The sequence below is a fragment of the Stylophora pistillata genome, chromosome 4 (genome assembly GCF_964205215.1).
Source record: "Stylophora pistillata chromosome 4, jaStyPist1.2, whole genome shotgun sequence".
NCBI classification, from domain to species: Eukaryota; Metazoa; Cnidaria; class Anthozoa; order Scleractinia; family Pocilloporidae; genus Stylophora; species Stylophora pistillata.
In genome coordinates, this window is record NC_142522.1 from 3,845,947 (window position 1) to 3,862,500 (window position 16,554).

The window sequence follows — 16,554 nt, forward strand, 5'->3', positions numbered from 1 at the left end:
TCTTGTCGTTTGAAGAAAGCAAGATAGTGAAATTTTTAACACAATTGCTGAAATGTCAATCTTAATACGTCTAGACTATCATTTTTCCTTTTTTTACAGGAAAAGTTTTCTATTAAAGAAGACTTTTCCTGAAAGTCTCCTAAAATGTCATAATTGAACTAATTGGTATGTCCGTGTTTTCTTTTGCAGAGATAGGGACGCAAAATGGTCATTGCGGAGATAGCTCTCGGAATCGACGAAAATCACGTACTGATATGTTAAGGGAAGCAAGAAAAAATTTTTCAGTAAGGTCCTTTAGAAAAGTGCGATGACAGTAGCCTCTTTGACGCTGTTAAACCGGTAGTATCTAACAGAATATTATTTAGATGTAAAGAAAACTTCTCAACCTTGAATCTTTTTGGAAAGATTACTCATCACTAAAGGAACTGTTGATCTCCGAGTTCGGTGGACATGTAAACTATCGCCAATGATCAACGGATGGTTTTGATCGCATCGACAGAGATGCAATCAGTTTGGTTTTTAATGACTATTTGCGGGGTTTTTTTTGAACCATCATGAGTAAGAATGTTTTGAATATTGACGGTGCGAAGACATTTTGCGTGTGCGAGAATTTAAGAGACCCTGATTGTGCATCAGATTTATCAAGACATGTGGCTGTTTCGCGGTCGCTTTGAAGAAGTGAGTGGTCAAATTCGTATTTATAATCGAATATGTAATGTTCTCTTTTTTTCAGTATTCTCTCTCCCCCTCCCCCTCCCCCTCCCCCTCCTTGACATTTTTGTATGGTGGTGACGGTCGCCCATTTCCCCCCTCTCTATCAGTTTTATTACCTTGCTACAATATACTTCAGAACGCATTTTATGTGACTGCAAGTGTTTTTGACTGATACAAATTAAACGTATGAGGTAGTGAATTCAACGAGTTTCTTTAACGTCAGAAGAGTGCATGATTATTTTCGTCCGCAAGAATGTTTTCCAATCCAGCTGCCACTGTTTACGTAAGATCGTTGAATTAATCAGCCACTAATTTCGACTGTTTCCACGTTCTTGTTTCACATTGTATCGTAAGCAGTGGAAGCAATTTACAGGGTTATGTTTGTGCCTTAACTCGATATACTTTTTTGACATTTAAAGTGACGATGCTATCTGTGAATTGTAAAAATCAGTTCTTCAGATGAAAATCCGCGTGTTGAAGACGAAAACTACATTTTTTTGGAATTAGGTGACTCAAAGCCACTTTGATTAGGTCAAGTGTCTCAGCCCTGTAAGAGAAAACGAATAATGAATAATTCTAAGAAATTGCTGAAATCGGCCAACATGTTATATAGGACACTTTTCGCCCCTCTCTCCCCCCAGAGGTCGAAATGAGAAGACTCCCTACGCGTGTTTTTGCTGTGCTCGATATCTGTTGCCAGTCATCGACCAGAGATATAAAATCAGTTTTTACTTCTTTATATTAATCAAAATTTAAAGGTAGTTTTCCCGTAACCTTTGCGTCACATTAGTGTCTCGTATTCATCCGATCTGCCTGAGTTATTCATGTGGATATCACATGTCTGGTGTCACTTGTCTAAGTGATTTCACCCATTGGCTACTCTTAGAGAGTGACCTCACTCTAAACAAATACATCCTGTAAACCCAGCTATGAACAACGCACGCGAGTTCTAATCTCGGAAAGAATATCAACAACCAACTTGTTTAACCTTTGGAACAAACCTTGGGAGATTTCCCACAGATTCTTGCTGCACGCCATACAGTGAGGTAGGTCATTGTTTCCTCTTTTAGCAATGTTAGCCCATTTACGGGTCCATTTTCCAAATCGATCCGTCTCACCTCATTCTCCATTTGCTTTATTCAGTGTTGTACGACAGTGGTACGCATACGATCCGGTGTTGCTTCCGCGGCATGAGTTATTGAATCTTTTGAGTTGTATTTGAAAACTAGCATATAAATCACCAATCAAAAGAGCGTAAGGAAAAAACAAACAGATGAAAAACTAGTGCGAAAATGAACAGGAAAAATAAGATGAAATATTATCCTCACTATCACGCAGTCTTAGCTGTAAGATTGGCCCAACAAGTTGCAGCCAGTTTTCGTGAGCAAGAAATTGGGGCAAGATCTTAAGATTCTTGATGAAGAGCATTTCAAATACTAAACAATCAAATTTGCCCTGGCACTTTCTTAAAACTGTGAATTGGTTTTCTTTCAAGAGGTTGTTGTTTCCCTGAGTTTCTAAGAAATGTCTACCGATTGCCGAATTCTTGTGCTCAGCAATGCTTTAATGAAGATGTCGGGCTGTGTATTCGACATAATTTGCATCACACAGATCACATGAAAAAAGATAAACAACACACTGCCCATTAACAATTGACGGCTTAATTTCTTTGGGTTTAAGCCTAATTTAAAGATCCAGACGGACTCCATACGTGGGAAACTTTTTGTTTAATATTTTTTTATATTTTTAATCATCGTTTTCTCACGTTACAGCTTTTAATCAGATATTTTTTTTAAAGTATTTATAGACTGGAACTCACAAACATATTTTGACTTGATAATGACGTTTAGCCAACGTCGAAACGTCCTCGTCTCTTGGCAATTTTTTAATCTTAAAATGGTATTAAGAAATGTTAGTATCGCCATTTTTTATTGTTAAATGCTTTTCGAAATCACTTCTTGTTTGTACACTATCACATGGCATGTCAAATGTTTTACTTCAGACTGTCGTCTAGTGCCCTAATTCAATTAACTCTTACATTTTGTGCAACTAAAAATAACGACAATAATAATAATGACAATAATAATAATGACAATAATAATAATGATAATAGTAATAATAATGAGTAGAAGAAGATCAAGAAGAAAAATTAATTATCAAAGATACAAAGTGATCCACGAACCCGCAAAACCAGGCCGCTAAGTAATACCAATGACATTTGAATCCATCCGAATTTCCTGTTTTTTTTTCTTTTTAATCTGCTATGCAAATCTTTGTCGCCATGACGTCAGCTCAGTAGGGTTTCTCGGAATTGATTGAAAGGAACGTTTGTTCGCGCCAATTTTTAATTCATTAGACCTTTATGTTTTCATTTGTTCGTTTACTTATCATTTATCTTTAAGCTTGTAAAGAAAAACAATCATCATTTAGAACTGCTAACACTGGAAACGTTGGGTCACAGCCCGTTTAAAAGAATGTAATTACCCCGTTTCCAACTGTAATTTACATCAAATTATTTTCTTCGAGGCGCTGACAAAGCTCGTATGCGCAATGGCAAACTGCCGAGAGAAGATTCTCTCTTGATTGCGAGAATTTGAAAGGCACATTAACCCTTTCTGGAGGAAAAAAAAATTATGGAAAGGGTGACCCTCGTGGAGTGGAGGGATGTGTCTGTTTTTCTTAGAAATATATCTTAAGTTAGAAGTGATGTTGACGGATCTCGTTTAAACATCTTGATGTGGGTAACATTTCCTTTCAAAACCGTTTGCATGGAAACAGAGAAGTTTGGTGTTCTCTGTTTATTTTTTATTATTCATTTATTTTTTGTCGAGTAGTATTCTTCTGTGAACAACATGAACGCGATCACTGTCTACAGTTTCTTAGTTTTTAAAATTTCTTAAAGTTTGGGTTTTCCCCACTCCTCTGCTTCAAGGTTATTTCCTCCTTAAATTTTCATAATCTGTCATATTCTTGACAAAGTAAACAAACACGTTACTTAATTTTGTATTTGTTTCTACAGGCTGTTTTCATGAAAACGTCCGTTGTTAAAGTTAATTTGTCATTATATAGCTTTCAGAATATTGAAGACTTCGAAACACACCAGATCAGATCTAACGATAGTTGATTAAACGATGCCATCCGGTATGTCAAACTGGTGATTATTGGAAGTATATTGATTGTTTGTTTATTTTTTTATTTTATTTATTTTTGTTGCTTTTTTTATTTAATTGAATTAGCTATCACTTATTAAAATAAAAAGTCTACTTGTGATGGGGGGAATTCATCATATTAGCGTTAGAATAATTTCGCTGGAGCAGGCATAAAGTATCATTTGCTGTGCTAAATTTGCTTGGTCAGATAAGAACTCTAAAAGTTGGAAGGATGGAAGGCCATTAAAATCTTCATGCCCATATCAGTGCATAATTATCTTTTTTGCCCTACTTTGCCTCATTGAACTCACTGCACCTGCCAAATCGTACCCCCACCCAGAAACCCAAAATCATAACATTCATATTTCAGCAAAAGAAAAAAAGAAACATAAATCGTTTGTTCTTGAATATAAATAAGCCATTTTTTTTATTACTGTTTTTAAGCTCTGGCATAAGTTTCTCTTGGCACTGAACTATGAAACTGGTTAAAACATTCATAACATTACATTTCAGTATTCGCTCTCACTGCGATGGCAGCTGTGGGGATTATAGGTGCCTTAATGAAATTTGCGTGGAGTGACGGTGAGTTTTAAGTCCCTATCTTTTGGCCGGGAAACATAAGCAGCAGATGTATGAAGGCATTTAAGGACCCTGTGTAATCAGTACAGCTCTTGGCTAAGAAATGTTAAGCCTTCAAGTGGGCATTTAATTGTAAGCTCAAATTTTCTTCTTCAGTGAGGGGCGTAGCAAGTCATTTCTGGCTTTTAAGCCTGTTCCCTACCCCGTGCCTTAACTATAGTGCGGCCAGGGAAGGTAGGGGAGGTCAAGTATCTTCCGAGAAAAGTTTTAAGCCCCAGCTTACTGGCTTAAAGGGAGCTACGCGCCTGTCAGTGAAGAAGATTTTTACGAAACGGGTCAAGAAAAAATTGAATTAGGTAATTATAATTATAATTTCTTCCTCTAGCATGTGGATAAATACCAATACCAACCACTGGTTATCAGTGAATCATTGTAGCATTTCAATTGTCTATGTTCGATGTGCAGCTAGAGTCGAAGGGAGACTTTCTGCTCTGTCATGACCGTCTTCGGAGTTAATTATTATTAATTGGTTAGTGAGGTAACCCCACAAGGATTTTCTTTTACTTTTTTCAGATGAGCCTGCGAAAAAAGGAGGAAGTGAAAGTCACAGACGAAGCGATGCAGGTATAAAAAGTTGAACGTAGAAGAACATTTTAAGAGCAAATCCTTGCAAAAATCAAACATTACATGGCAAAGTTAAAAAAACAAAATTCGCTGTTCTTTTGCATACAAGTAGCCTTTAGAAAGTATACTATTGTTGTGCACTTTTTTCCTTGAAAAAATTATTTGCTTCTGAAAAAACCAAAACGTTTCGTTTTCAGTCCCGAGATCGATTTGGCGACACCGAACAGGTTTAAAATAGGTCATGATTCACTCGACTCGCATATCAAAAAAACTGCGCTAGAAAAAGCTATCATGGTTCCAAGTTGTTTTACAACTTGTCATAGTCTAAACACCGTGATTTCATAAAGATTAGATTAATTCCAGTATTCAAGAGAAGTCAAAAGCTTATGGCTCTCCCGTGTTGCGTAAAACGGTAGGTGGAAAACAACGATAATTTTGAGCATGTGCCTTTACTCAGAATTTCGTAAGATTATTAATGATAATACTTAAGTTAATAATCTTTCATAATATGTAAAGTTTAGCTCGGGGAAATGAATTTGGAATTTTTCACAATTTTTTGAAAATCATGAGGAAAGACATAAAATCACGCAATCCTGTTGTGTATAGGTGACCATCAAGACATTGATATAAAAAAAATTAATACGACTCCGAAGCATATAGCAAAGTAAATATAATAGCCTTAACCCAAATATTATCAGCTGTTCATATGAGTCCAGAGTTGTTCTGTTTTGCCGTTTTCTCCATTCTGCGGTCTCCGTAAGTTTGACATCTGTACCGTCGCTTTATGTTTCGGCTCGATCAAAACGGCTGCTCCTGAAATCGTCTAAACTTTGCAATTTGTGTTCCTTGTGTGCTTGATACGACGTGTTGGTGTTCTTTGCGACAAAATTGAATAAAACACTGCTCAAACCGACTATTTAATGCTTATGTTCAGAGTTTTCTGCCATCGATCCTGTTCATGAGAGTTTGCCAAGAGGCCGAACGAGCTTGCGTGACAGTTGAATTTGTTCATAGCCTGGAGGGAGGGGGAGTGGGGGGAAAGAGGAGTATTCGGTCTCTCTTTATAATGCGTTAGTTTGGGGTAGCAGATTTCTTTTTACATCGCTAATAAACTATTTACCAAGAATTTATCTTCCTTGTTCTCCTCAATTATGTAATTAAATTAACCTCATTAGTGTATGTTTATTAATCACCTGAACTAAATAGAAATTCTAAATTTAAGAAAGACTATACTTTGCGAGTTCCTGCTCTTGGAGAAATGGTGGAGGTTTTTGCTCTTTCAGGAGTATAGTTCTTGTTCGCAAATTTATCATATTGTATTGTCGCGCTATGCAAGTAACGTAGGGTAGTTCAGTCAATTGGAAACCATCGAGACCTCTTTCCTGTTTTGAACTGATTTGATTGAAAACTTCGGAACAACGATCGTCAAAAACAAAAGAAAGGAGACAGATGGCAAAAAGAACCAACCTTGGCCACTGAGAATACCTTATCCACCCTATCATCGGTACCAATTACTGTCACCAACTCTTGCTTAGCCTGATATGCAAATTTTGTGTTGCTTTGCAAGCAAGACGTAATTTGCATAAAGTCTAAAAACGGTTCACGGTAAACTGCAAGGGAACACATGCTTGAACTAGTTGGCTTTATTGTCAGCCCTTTTATGGCTTCCTTCAGAATTTTCAGAAAGATTTATATGAACAGTATAGAGAGTACAAATGTGAAAAGTGAGCTACGAAGAATTCATTGAAAACTAAGTTAAGCCGGTTTTGATCGTAGCTGCAGCGGCGGGCCTTCTACGGTTCATGATAAACCTCACGAATGAAATTAACCAAACGGTAAAATGAAGCACTTTGAAAATTCGAGAATATCATATCCAAGTTGGGGTCAGTATATTTGCATTGTTCTTTACGCTTTTGTAAGTTGCCATGATTTCTAAAACAAAAACGATATTGTTTTTGTTCATGGTCACGCATACACAACATGGCGTGATTTAAGGTATTTCGTTGACGATTTTCAACAAATTCCTAAAAATCCCACATTCATTTCTCCAAAGTAAACTTTACATATTTTGAAAGATCGTTAACTCGGGTATTTTCATTCTTAATCTTACGAAATTCTAAACAAAGGCACAGGCTCAAAATTATCGTTATTTTTCGCCTACCGTTTCACGAAGCACTGGAGAGCCATAATTTATTTACTTCTCTTGAATACTCAGATAAATCTCATGCTTACGAAATCGTGGTGTTTAAACCATGGCAACTTATACAACAAATTGGAACTATGACGGCTTTATCTGGCGAAGCAGTTTTGACAGGCAAGTCAAGTGAATCATGACTAATTTCCCCCGTGTTTCCACGTGTTTGGGATCGCCAAATTGTGCCTAAGTTGAAAACGGCTTCCATCGTTTTTCTCAGGAATTAACAGATAATTCAAGGAAAAAAACTGCATGGCATTCATATACTTACTAAGGCTATCTATATGCAAAAGACGAGTGAATTTGATTTTTTTCAGCTTTGCCGAAGATTTGCGATTTTGTTTGATTCTTGCACGGATCTGCTCTTAAAATGTATGACAGTGCCTTGAATCGAACTATGATAAAGGTTCCTGTGTAACCGCCCTCAGAACTTCAACAGAATTCTTGTCTTTGAAATGAATAGATAAATAAATGTACATTTCCAGGTAGTAGAGGGACGAGGGGGACGAGGTCGCAACAGGGTGAAAGTGGATGTCGGAATCGCAGGGAAGCAGGTATTGTTGTTATGATTATCTGAAGTAAGTAGGTTCATCAAGACACATACCACACAGCAACATCAGCAGCGCTTTGGTTCTTTAGATAACCCTGCGGGCTGACCATCAAGGTTAACATGCAGGCAACGGGACCTACGGGTGAGAGTCCTTCTCAGGGAAGAATAGAGTCAGTCCAACCATTTGCAGTTTCCGCGCTTAAAGGCAGCACACTCACCTCAGTCATGTTTATAAGACGAAGCTCTGCTCAATCATTTTTACAGGTGGTAGAAAAACCAGAATAGAAGAAGTCAAGAAAAGAGCTCGGGAGAGACGAGGAGAAGGTAACAAACGAGCCTACAATCAGTCAGAGTCAGTATTATCAATCCGGATAAAAGAAACTATTGATCACCTTCGGTGGACATATAAAATACCATCAATCATCAACGTATTGTTTTGGTAGCATCGACAGAAATGCAAACAGAGGGGTTTTTAATGACTTTTTTCGGAGGTTTAGAAACCATCACGAGTAAGGATGTTTTGAATATTGAGGGTTGAAAACATATTTCGCGTGTGCGGGAATTTAAGGGACCCTGATTGTATATATATATATTCCCTTAGCTCCGGTTGGAGCATAGGCCATTAACCACTTCCGTCCTCCATCGGGTTCTGTCCTGGGCAAATCTTCCTAAAGTGGCCCAAGTGTGGCCCCAGTTTCTCATTTGGGACTCTACACCTCTTCTCCAGGAGTTCCTGGGACGACCCCTCTTTCTCTTGCCCTGAGGGTTCCAACGTAGTGCCTGCCGGGTGATGTTGTTAGCCGGTTTCCTTAGGATGTGACCTATCCATCTCCACTTTCTCTTTGAGATCTGAGTTATGATTGGTTCCTCGCCTGCTAATTCCCACAGCATCTCGTTCGTTACCCTGTCAGTCCAACTGATTTTTAAAATTCGCCTAAGGCACTTATTGACGAAGGTCTGCAATTTCTGGGACGTTTGGTTAGTTGTTCTCCACGTTTCAGAGCCATAGAGGAGGACTGCTTTGACATTGGTGTTAAAAATTCTAAATTTGGTTCTCCGTGAGATGACATGGGAGGACCACACTTTCCTCAGCATATTGAAAGCTACTCTGGCTTTGTTTATCCTGACCTTGATATCTTCATCGGAACCTCCGTCAATGCTGACTACACTGCCTAGGTAGACAAAAGATGTTACTTCCTCCAAGATGGTATCCCTCACTTTAACTGGTCTGTTGTTGGTGCAGTTGACCTTCATAACCTTGGTCTTACTCACATTCGGATGCAGGCCTAACTTGATGGAATTAGCTGTTAGCCGTGCTGTTTTGTCCTGCATTTGTTGGTTGTTACTTGACACCAGGGCGATATCATCAGCAAACTCTAGATCTTCAAGTTGCTCCAATAAGTTCCACTGGATCCCATTTCGCTGTTCTCTAGTTGTTTCCTTCATGATCCAGTCCATAGCAAGTGCATCAGTTTTATTACCATAAGGGGCTGTTTTGCGGTCGCTTTGAAGGGTTGATTGGTCAAATTCGTATCTACAATTGAATATGTAATGTTCTTTTGGTTCCCTTCCTCTCCCTCCCCTCCCCCCTCCCCCTCCTCTCCCCCTCCCTCTGACCACGATTATGAGGCATAAACATTTGGATTAAATTCACAAACTACTGCTCTATTTTGATATTTCTGGGTTCCTTTTTAAGTTTAAGTATCGCTTAAGACTTCGTGGGCATTACTGTACTCGTATAACTTGTGCTTGTGATGTTCCAAATAGGTCTACCAGTTCAAGCTCTGTATTTTTCTATCCCTTCAAATAAAATAACATTTTCGTACTACCCCTCAAAAATCGCAGCTACACCCCTTGTCGGCGTTAGTGAGTCTACAAGATACCGCTGGCAGTTCAAAGAAGCAGATTCCTGGAGAAATTTCGGCTCTTCTGATAATGTTGATCTGGAAAAGCTTTACTGTGACGTCGAAAATGTGGAAGTCGACATAGAACTTAAAGACACCACAATAAAGTAAGTAAAAAGACAGATTTAGATGCACTGTTGAATTGATTTACGGTAAAAGTGAACATAACTGGATAACGAATTTATATGCTTATGAAAGAGATAATTTTCTATACCTTTGGCCAGAAACCTCGGAGAAATTTACTTCAAAATGATCAATCTAGAGAACAGAGATCTCCAAAATCTTTGACCATTTGAATGTTTTACCTGAGGGTTTAGAGCGAGTTGATTTAGAGAAGAATACTGCCAAAATGAATACCACAGATGCTCCACGGAAGCTTGCAGTAATTTCTCGGGCAAACTTTAAGTTTGTAAAATACTTCAGTAACATCCCGTAGGTTCTATTGCCTCTGAAACTTGTGCCAAGGCTTCGGTTAGTTATTAGGCACTTTAAGATCCAACAACGCAGACGTCGTGGGACCGCGTGGGGCCTGTGTCGAGGACGCCGTGTTCGTAGCGGGAAAAATAAGCTAAGATGGCGGAATTGAACAACGCGGCTACCCACGGATAGAATAAAAAGAATAGGGAAATTACTTTATTTCTGAACTAAGAGAAACCGATTATAGTATTGTTTTCAGTGCAAATGGCGACTTTTAAGGAAACTCGCGAAATTTTACGATTGAAGAATATGCTTTGCTTTTCGAAGAAAACAGTTCAGAAAACTTGGATTTTCTATACTACAACTACCCGCCGTTCAATTTAGATAGCCAAAGTGAAGCCGAGTATTAGAGCAAAATTCAGGGTGGAAAAGCACCACAATCTTCTGACAGACGCTGTTCTTCGAATTCCGCAAGAATCTACTCACTGCGGTTTGGAGTTTGAGGCCATGCCAACTGACTTTGTTCAGAAATATAAGTGAGGCTGACAAGAAAATACAAAAAAAAATTGACGATTGCAGCCGGGATGACAAAGTTTTCGATATACAAAGAAAAAGTGCCAATTCACTGTGTTTCTGTACCTGGAATAAGTGGAAATACTTACATTTTGTTGACAACGTGAAAATGCCTTCCAGCTCGTTCGTCTTGAGTAAGGACGCGACTTGTTTACGTCGCGATCATGCGATGTGATAATCATTTTGGTCTTTTTACTTCCGGTCAGCTTTAGTCACGTCCATTGCGTTGCTGGATCTTAAAGTCCCTATTATCATTTGTGCGGCGTGATTGTACAGGCGACGCAGAATGAGGCGAGGAGAAACGAAAAAATATTGGAAACAGTTGTATAAAAGCGCCTCAGCCTGCTAGCAGGCTCACAGTGGTACGACAAAAGAGCAAAGGAGGAAAACGAGAGGACTGGAACTAATGTCTGTACCAGAAACAAGGTGCATTTCACCGCTCGTGGCGCAGCGCCAATTTGAGCTAGCACACAGACCAATACCACTGCAACTTACTGACATAACGCTTGGAACAGGCGAAAGTATTGTCATTCTTTTTCTTTTCTTATCAGACATTCAAGACAACGACCAGTAAAGATGTCAGCCAACTTTCATACCATGAAAATGAGGTTGAACTCAAACCACTTAGACATCCGTCGATGCTCAACACCGTCTTACATCAAAGAACGTGACAGCAACTTTCCTACACTGTGGGTTTGGTATTGGGAAGACGACAGTGTGTGGAAGAAATATGATGAAACGGATGTAAGTAGCGGTTACTGCCATGCACGCAACAATATGATTTAGCAATGGTATCTGTCTCGATTTGTTTTAATTGTTTATTTTGTATTGCAGTGGAATTGCACGGTTTCAAATTATGTTTGCTTTACTGATTTACATCCCCTTACCTCTATACTTAAAGTAGGCAAAGGAGCAGACTTTCAATCGAAAAATAAACTCGAGTTTGACGAACAAGATGAAAAATAAGAATTGCATATGATAGCGTAAGAGGAAAATAAAAAGACAAATCCTGGGGATGAGGTTTCATGGTTAGAGATGTTCCCAACTCAAAAAGTCTTTAAACTTCTTTCCTTAGCTTTGTTCTGGGACAAAACAAGAGCAAATAGAAGCTTCGTATCTAAATGGAGACCTTAGTTACTTATTTCAAATCGGTGGCAAAGATTACATGATACATTTTGAAGGGTACTATATGTACCAAAGGAAAGCAGACCCAGAGGTTCAAATGGAATGGTTCGTCAGAAGAAGACCAATATTTGTTTCGGAATCAACTATGCAGACTACAAAGAGGTGGGTGAACGCAGAATGTAGTCTAATTAGAGAGTTAGACATTTTCTTTGACAAGTCACTGAAAGAGAAACTAGTTCTTTTAGAAGATGTCCCGGGACGGAACTAGGCTTTCAATCGGTGAAAAGGGGAAAAATAATAAGGGTGATGATGATGATGATGATGATGATAATGATGACGATTTTAGTAATTGACAATCCCTTGTAAGTGGATGGTCTGTTCAGTATTTTTGCTTATCAATCAGATCTCCATGAATTCGATTCAAATGAACTGCAACTTTCGCAAGATTTTTGCAGTCACAAGCAATGCAGATATTATTCATCCTTTTTGCAGCTTAGCCTAGAGGCGTAAGCTACTATGCTGTCCTTCTGAGTAATGGAATGTAACAATAGAATCCGAGCCCACAACGAACTCTGCCGATTTTGATCCGATATTATTCCCCGATCTTAACTCCTTTTTGTATCTATGGACTTCTGTGAAGTCGTAGATATTATGCTATTCAGAGTGTAGTCCTTCCATATGTTCAAAACAATAGAAACCTTCGGATAATGCTCGGAATTCCCGTGCGATATCGTTGGATTTTCATATCTCGCGTTTGCGATCGTGATCGCAGTTTTTCGTCTCCTGCAAGTTTTCTGTCGCACTGTTGCGATTATTTGCTCCGCCAAGGGAATATTTGCCCACCCCAAAGGAGTTTATCTGTCGCGTTGCTGCGATTATTTGTTCTGCGATTGATTTTTTACTCAAAAATGGAGATGAAAGATAAAAACCGCCAATTTTCCTCGCAGGTGTGTAAACAGACACGGGGATCAAATTTCAAAGTGAATTACATAAATTTGTCCGTGTGTGAGGAATCTCAAGTTTCATGGTATCTATTAATAGGAAGCAAGACGAAAATGACCAAGAGATGATTTCGAAACGACAGTTTTATTCAAATCAATTCTTACATACACTTATACTTCCTTTCTTTACGACATGTATTTTGTTACTTAACTTTGTTTTACAAATTTAGTTTGAGGGCCACTAGTTACTCAGTTGAAGCACTGTCCCGTGCCTACCCTCGTTGAATAAAGTTGATTGATTGATTGATTGATTTGCTGTTATATGGTGGAAACACCATAGTTAGTCGAACGTAATATTTACCTGGCAATGGAGTCGTCAAATTGTCGTTAGGCCCTGCTTCAAGTCCGAAAGTTCGGTTTTCGGTTTACGGCCACAATTCGAATCGCTTAAGAGAATCGTATTGTCGCTAACTCGAGAGTTTGTTTATTCTGTCACCTTTAGGACCTTGACATCCATTATTTTCCAAGCAGAGTATTTTATTCCATTGCTACTTTATATACTGAGTGCCACAAGGTCTAACTCGGTCGCAAAGGAACGAAAAATCCGACTTCAAAATTTTGAAGGTCGGCCGCGCGGACGCCATATTTTAAAATATTTGATCATTTAGTGTGGCTACCATTTTAATTCCGTTTCGTTATTTTCATTTCCGGTTGTTTTGTTACGTAATATCACGTGAGTTATTCCCACGTGCTTTAAGATTTTGAAATCGCTTGTTACGTATGTTATAGTCCTGGTATGGGTCGCTGTATTCCCAATCAGGGTAAAACAGTTCCTTATCGCGCTTAAGGCAAGTTTTTTATTAAAATAAGCCGCAAAGGTAACATCTAGTGTGAACGCATAGAATGATGTCCCTCCAGTACCCCCTAAACAAAGGATTCTGATTGGTTTGTTGATCTCTCTTGTGACTAACGGAGAACTTGACGTAGGCTGAATAGTTCGCCATTAAAACCCTTGACTTGTTCTTCTATTCAGTAATTTTAGTCCTTGACGAAGGGGGTTGGGGAAAGTGTGTGGGACATCGAAAATGTCTAATTTGTCGACTTTAGATTTATTTCTGATGGATCTTAAACGTCAAAAAGGTGCCTAGAAATACCTTGACCCTTCCATTAGGACTCAAGGACTCTGGATCCCGTCTAACGTACGTCTTTTTTCTCCATGTTTAAACATTGTAGAATTCCGAAAGGTCAGGCTACGATCTTTGAACGGACTAATCTGGAAAAAGACTGCAAAGAATACCGAGATGTGAGTCGACGCTTCCACAAAACAGTGCCGGAGCACCAGGCCTCTATCATGAGTGTGGAAAAAATAAAAAATGACCATTTATCCCGAAATTACAAAAGGTAATTGTTGAGGAAGGGCTAATAGGAAGGAAAAATAATGTGACTTGTGAACCCGTTCGTAATTAATTCTTTGTAGTTGGATGAAGCCTAGGGTGTGGGTATCAACTTTCTTACAAAGTTAATCTTACCTGTTATTTCTGCCGCGTGAAAAGAATATAATGAGTGCACAAAGCGGGCTTTTGGACGTGGATAGTCATTAGCTAAGCTCTTTTACTGTTCTCTTCTTTATCCAGCAAGCTCCAATATATGAAGGACAGACAAAAACCTACGCGTGCAAAGCTGTTGTTCCATGGTACTACACCAGATGTTGTTGATGCCATATGCACACACAATTTTGATCACAGAGTGCGTGGGAAGAACGGGACAAATTATGGGCAAGGTAGCTATTTTGCCGTGGACGCATCTTTCAGCAAGAGCTATAGCAATCCTGATGAAGAGAAAACGAGATACATGTTTCTGGCAAAAGTGTTGACAGGAGAATTTAAGCGTGGAAAGCAAAGCTTTCTCCGACCGCCATTGAAGGATCCGAGCAATCCGGCAGGTGATATGTATGATTCTTGTGTTGACGACGAATTTCAACCTAAAATTTTTGTTATTTTTTCTGAACAACAGTGCTTTCCTTTGTATTTGATTAAATATCACTTGAAATAGTTTTAAATTTCGAAGCCATATACATCACCATACTATCCCTTTTATCTAATCAAATATCAGTTGTTAGTATATACTACAACAGTGGATAGCGTTAAAGACGCGCTCTGATTGGCAAGTCAAACTCCGAGTATCCTTTGCTATTTACCTCCGAGCAACTCTGGAAAAAATGGCTTCCCAGTTTGCATCCGTGACAAGCGAAAAAATCACTCAAATTAACGAGGCAGCAGTCCCTGTAAACACAAAAAAAGGCGATAAACCCGGAGTTTATCGATCAAAACCAATGAAAAAGGTTTTCTTTACAAATGCAAATTAATCTTGCGTAACCTCCATCCTTTCCGCGCGTGAAAATGTTGGAATCTTTGCTGAAATGTATGAATTAAAATCAATTTTTGTTGGTGTATATTATCTCACTGTTTTGGTATTTGCAGTGAAAGCATCCCGTAGCCACCATTACGCAAAAGTAGATACAGATTTGACTCGATCTATGTTCTTCGCCAAAGTCCTCGTAGGTTCGTATGTGAAAGGTAACCCCACATATAACAGACCGTCCCAGAAGCAACCTTGGAATGGAGCCAGTAATCTTTACTACGACTCCTTCGTAGATGACGAGTCGAACCCAAAGATGTTTATTACCTTTGACAACGATCAGTCCTACTCAGAGTATATCATCCAGTATAAATCTTGGTGCCCTTGAAACACACAATTTACGATAGGCTTCATCCACTATCCGTTATCATATATGCTCTGGGCAAGACCAAAAGCAACAATGCAAAGTGTGAACAGTAAAAATCAGTTCTTTAGATGAAAATCCGCGTTTTGAAGATGAAAACTACATTTCCTGAATTGAGCCGCTCCCAACCACTTTGATTCATTATCAGGTCAAGTGTCTGAGCCTTGTCAGGGAAAACGAATAATAAGAAATGACTGTAATCGGCTAATATGTTAAAACACTCTTCACCGCCCCTCCCCCCAAAGGTCGAAATGAAAAGACTCCCTGCGCGTGTTTTCGCTGTGCTAGATGTTTGTTCCAGTTATCGACCAAGGATGTAAAATCAATTTTTACTTCTTTATGTTAAAATATTATGGGAAAATAAATTTTCCCGTGATCTTTGCGTCATGTCAGTGTCTTGAATTTCTCCGATCAGTCGGCGGTAGTTATACGGCTATCACATTAGAGGTGTCACTTGTCTAAGCTATTTCATCCATTGGCTTTTTTTCGATAGTGACTGTAGAGTTTAATGTGGGTATTTAAACAACGGGTTAAACCGGATTACGCTGTGGTCCTTAACTCCTCCACTCCGTGCTCCTTTCTCTCTTCGCTCCTATCCTCTAATAGACTTTCATATATCCCGGCATACACTACAGTGACCACACACTGAACAATGATACGCTGTAAATCCAGCTAACAGCAACGCACACTAATTAAATTCTCAGCGGAAAGTGCATCAACAACGAACTCAATCTTTCAAAAAACTTCGAGAAATTTCTCACAGAATCTTGCTGCACGCCATGCAGTGAGGTAAGTCACTGTTACCTTTATTTTGGTTCCCTTTTACAAATCGATTCGTCTCACAGCATTCACAATTTGCTTGATTCAATATTGTAATAAGTGGTATACAAACGATCCCATGTTGCCTCCGAGGCAGGGTTCTTTGAATCTTTTGAAATTGCGTTTGAAAACATAACAAATAAATCATCAATCAAGAGAGTGTAGGGGAAAAATAAACAAAAG

At 38.8% G+C, this 16,554-nt stretch overlaps 2 protein-coding genes across 2 annotated transcripts in view; both read left to right on the forward strand.

The window, feature by feature from the left end:
* Positions 1 to 1,603: 1,603 nt before the first annotated feature.
* On the forward strand, positions 1,604 to 15,222 carry LOC111347085 (protein mono-ADP-ribosyltransferase TIPARP). Its single transcript, XM_088756324.1, has 11 exons — positions 1,604 to 1,760; positions 3,784 to 3,855; positions 4,377 to 4,445; positions 5,016 to 5,066; positions 7,746 to 7,814; positions 8,075 to 8,134; positions 9,656 to 9,821; positions 11,256 to 11,448; positions 11,780 to 11,991; positions 14,004 to 14,171; positions 14,405 to 15,222. Exons 2-11 carry the CDS (start codon positions 3,846 to 3,848, stop codon positions 14,820 to 14,822), a joined length of 1,416 nt encoding a protein of 471 aa, XP_088612450.1. The 5' UTR covers positions 1,604 to 1,760; positions 3,784 to 3,845; the 3' UTR covers positions 14,823 to 15,222.
* Positions 15,223 to 15,367: 145 nt separating this feature from the next.
* Positions 15,368 to 16,554, forward strand: part of LOC111327084 (uncharacterized) — a 14,878-nt gene continuing 13,691 nt past the window's right edge. The window contains exon 1 of the mRNA XM_088756334.1: positions 15,368 to 16,341. The gene's annotated coding sequence lies outside the window, so the exon portion shown is untranslated. The remainder of the gene's footprint in view (positions 16,342 to 16,554) is intronic.

Coding starts and splice junctions, on each gene's coding strand:
- LOC111347085 (XM_088756324.1), top strand. Junction 8,135..9,655: donor TCGGGAGAGACGAGGAGAAG/GTAACAAACGAG, acceptor CAAAAATCGCAG/CTACACCCCTTGTCGGCGTT. Junction 11,449..11,779: donor AGAAATATGATGAAACGGAT/GTAAGTAGCGGT, acceptor TTCTTTCCTTAG/CTTTGTTCTGGGACAAAACA.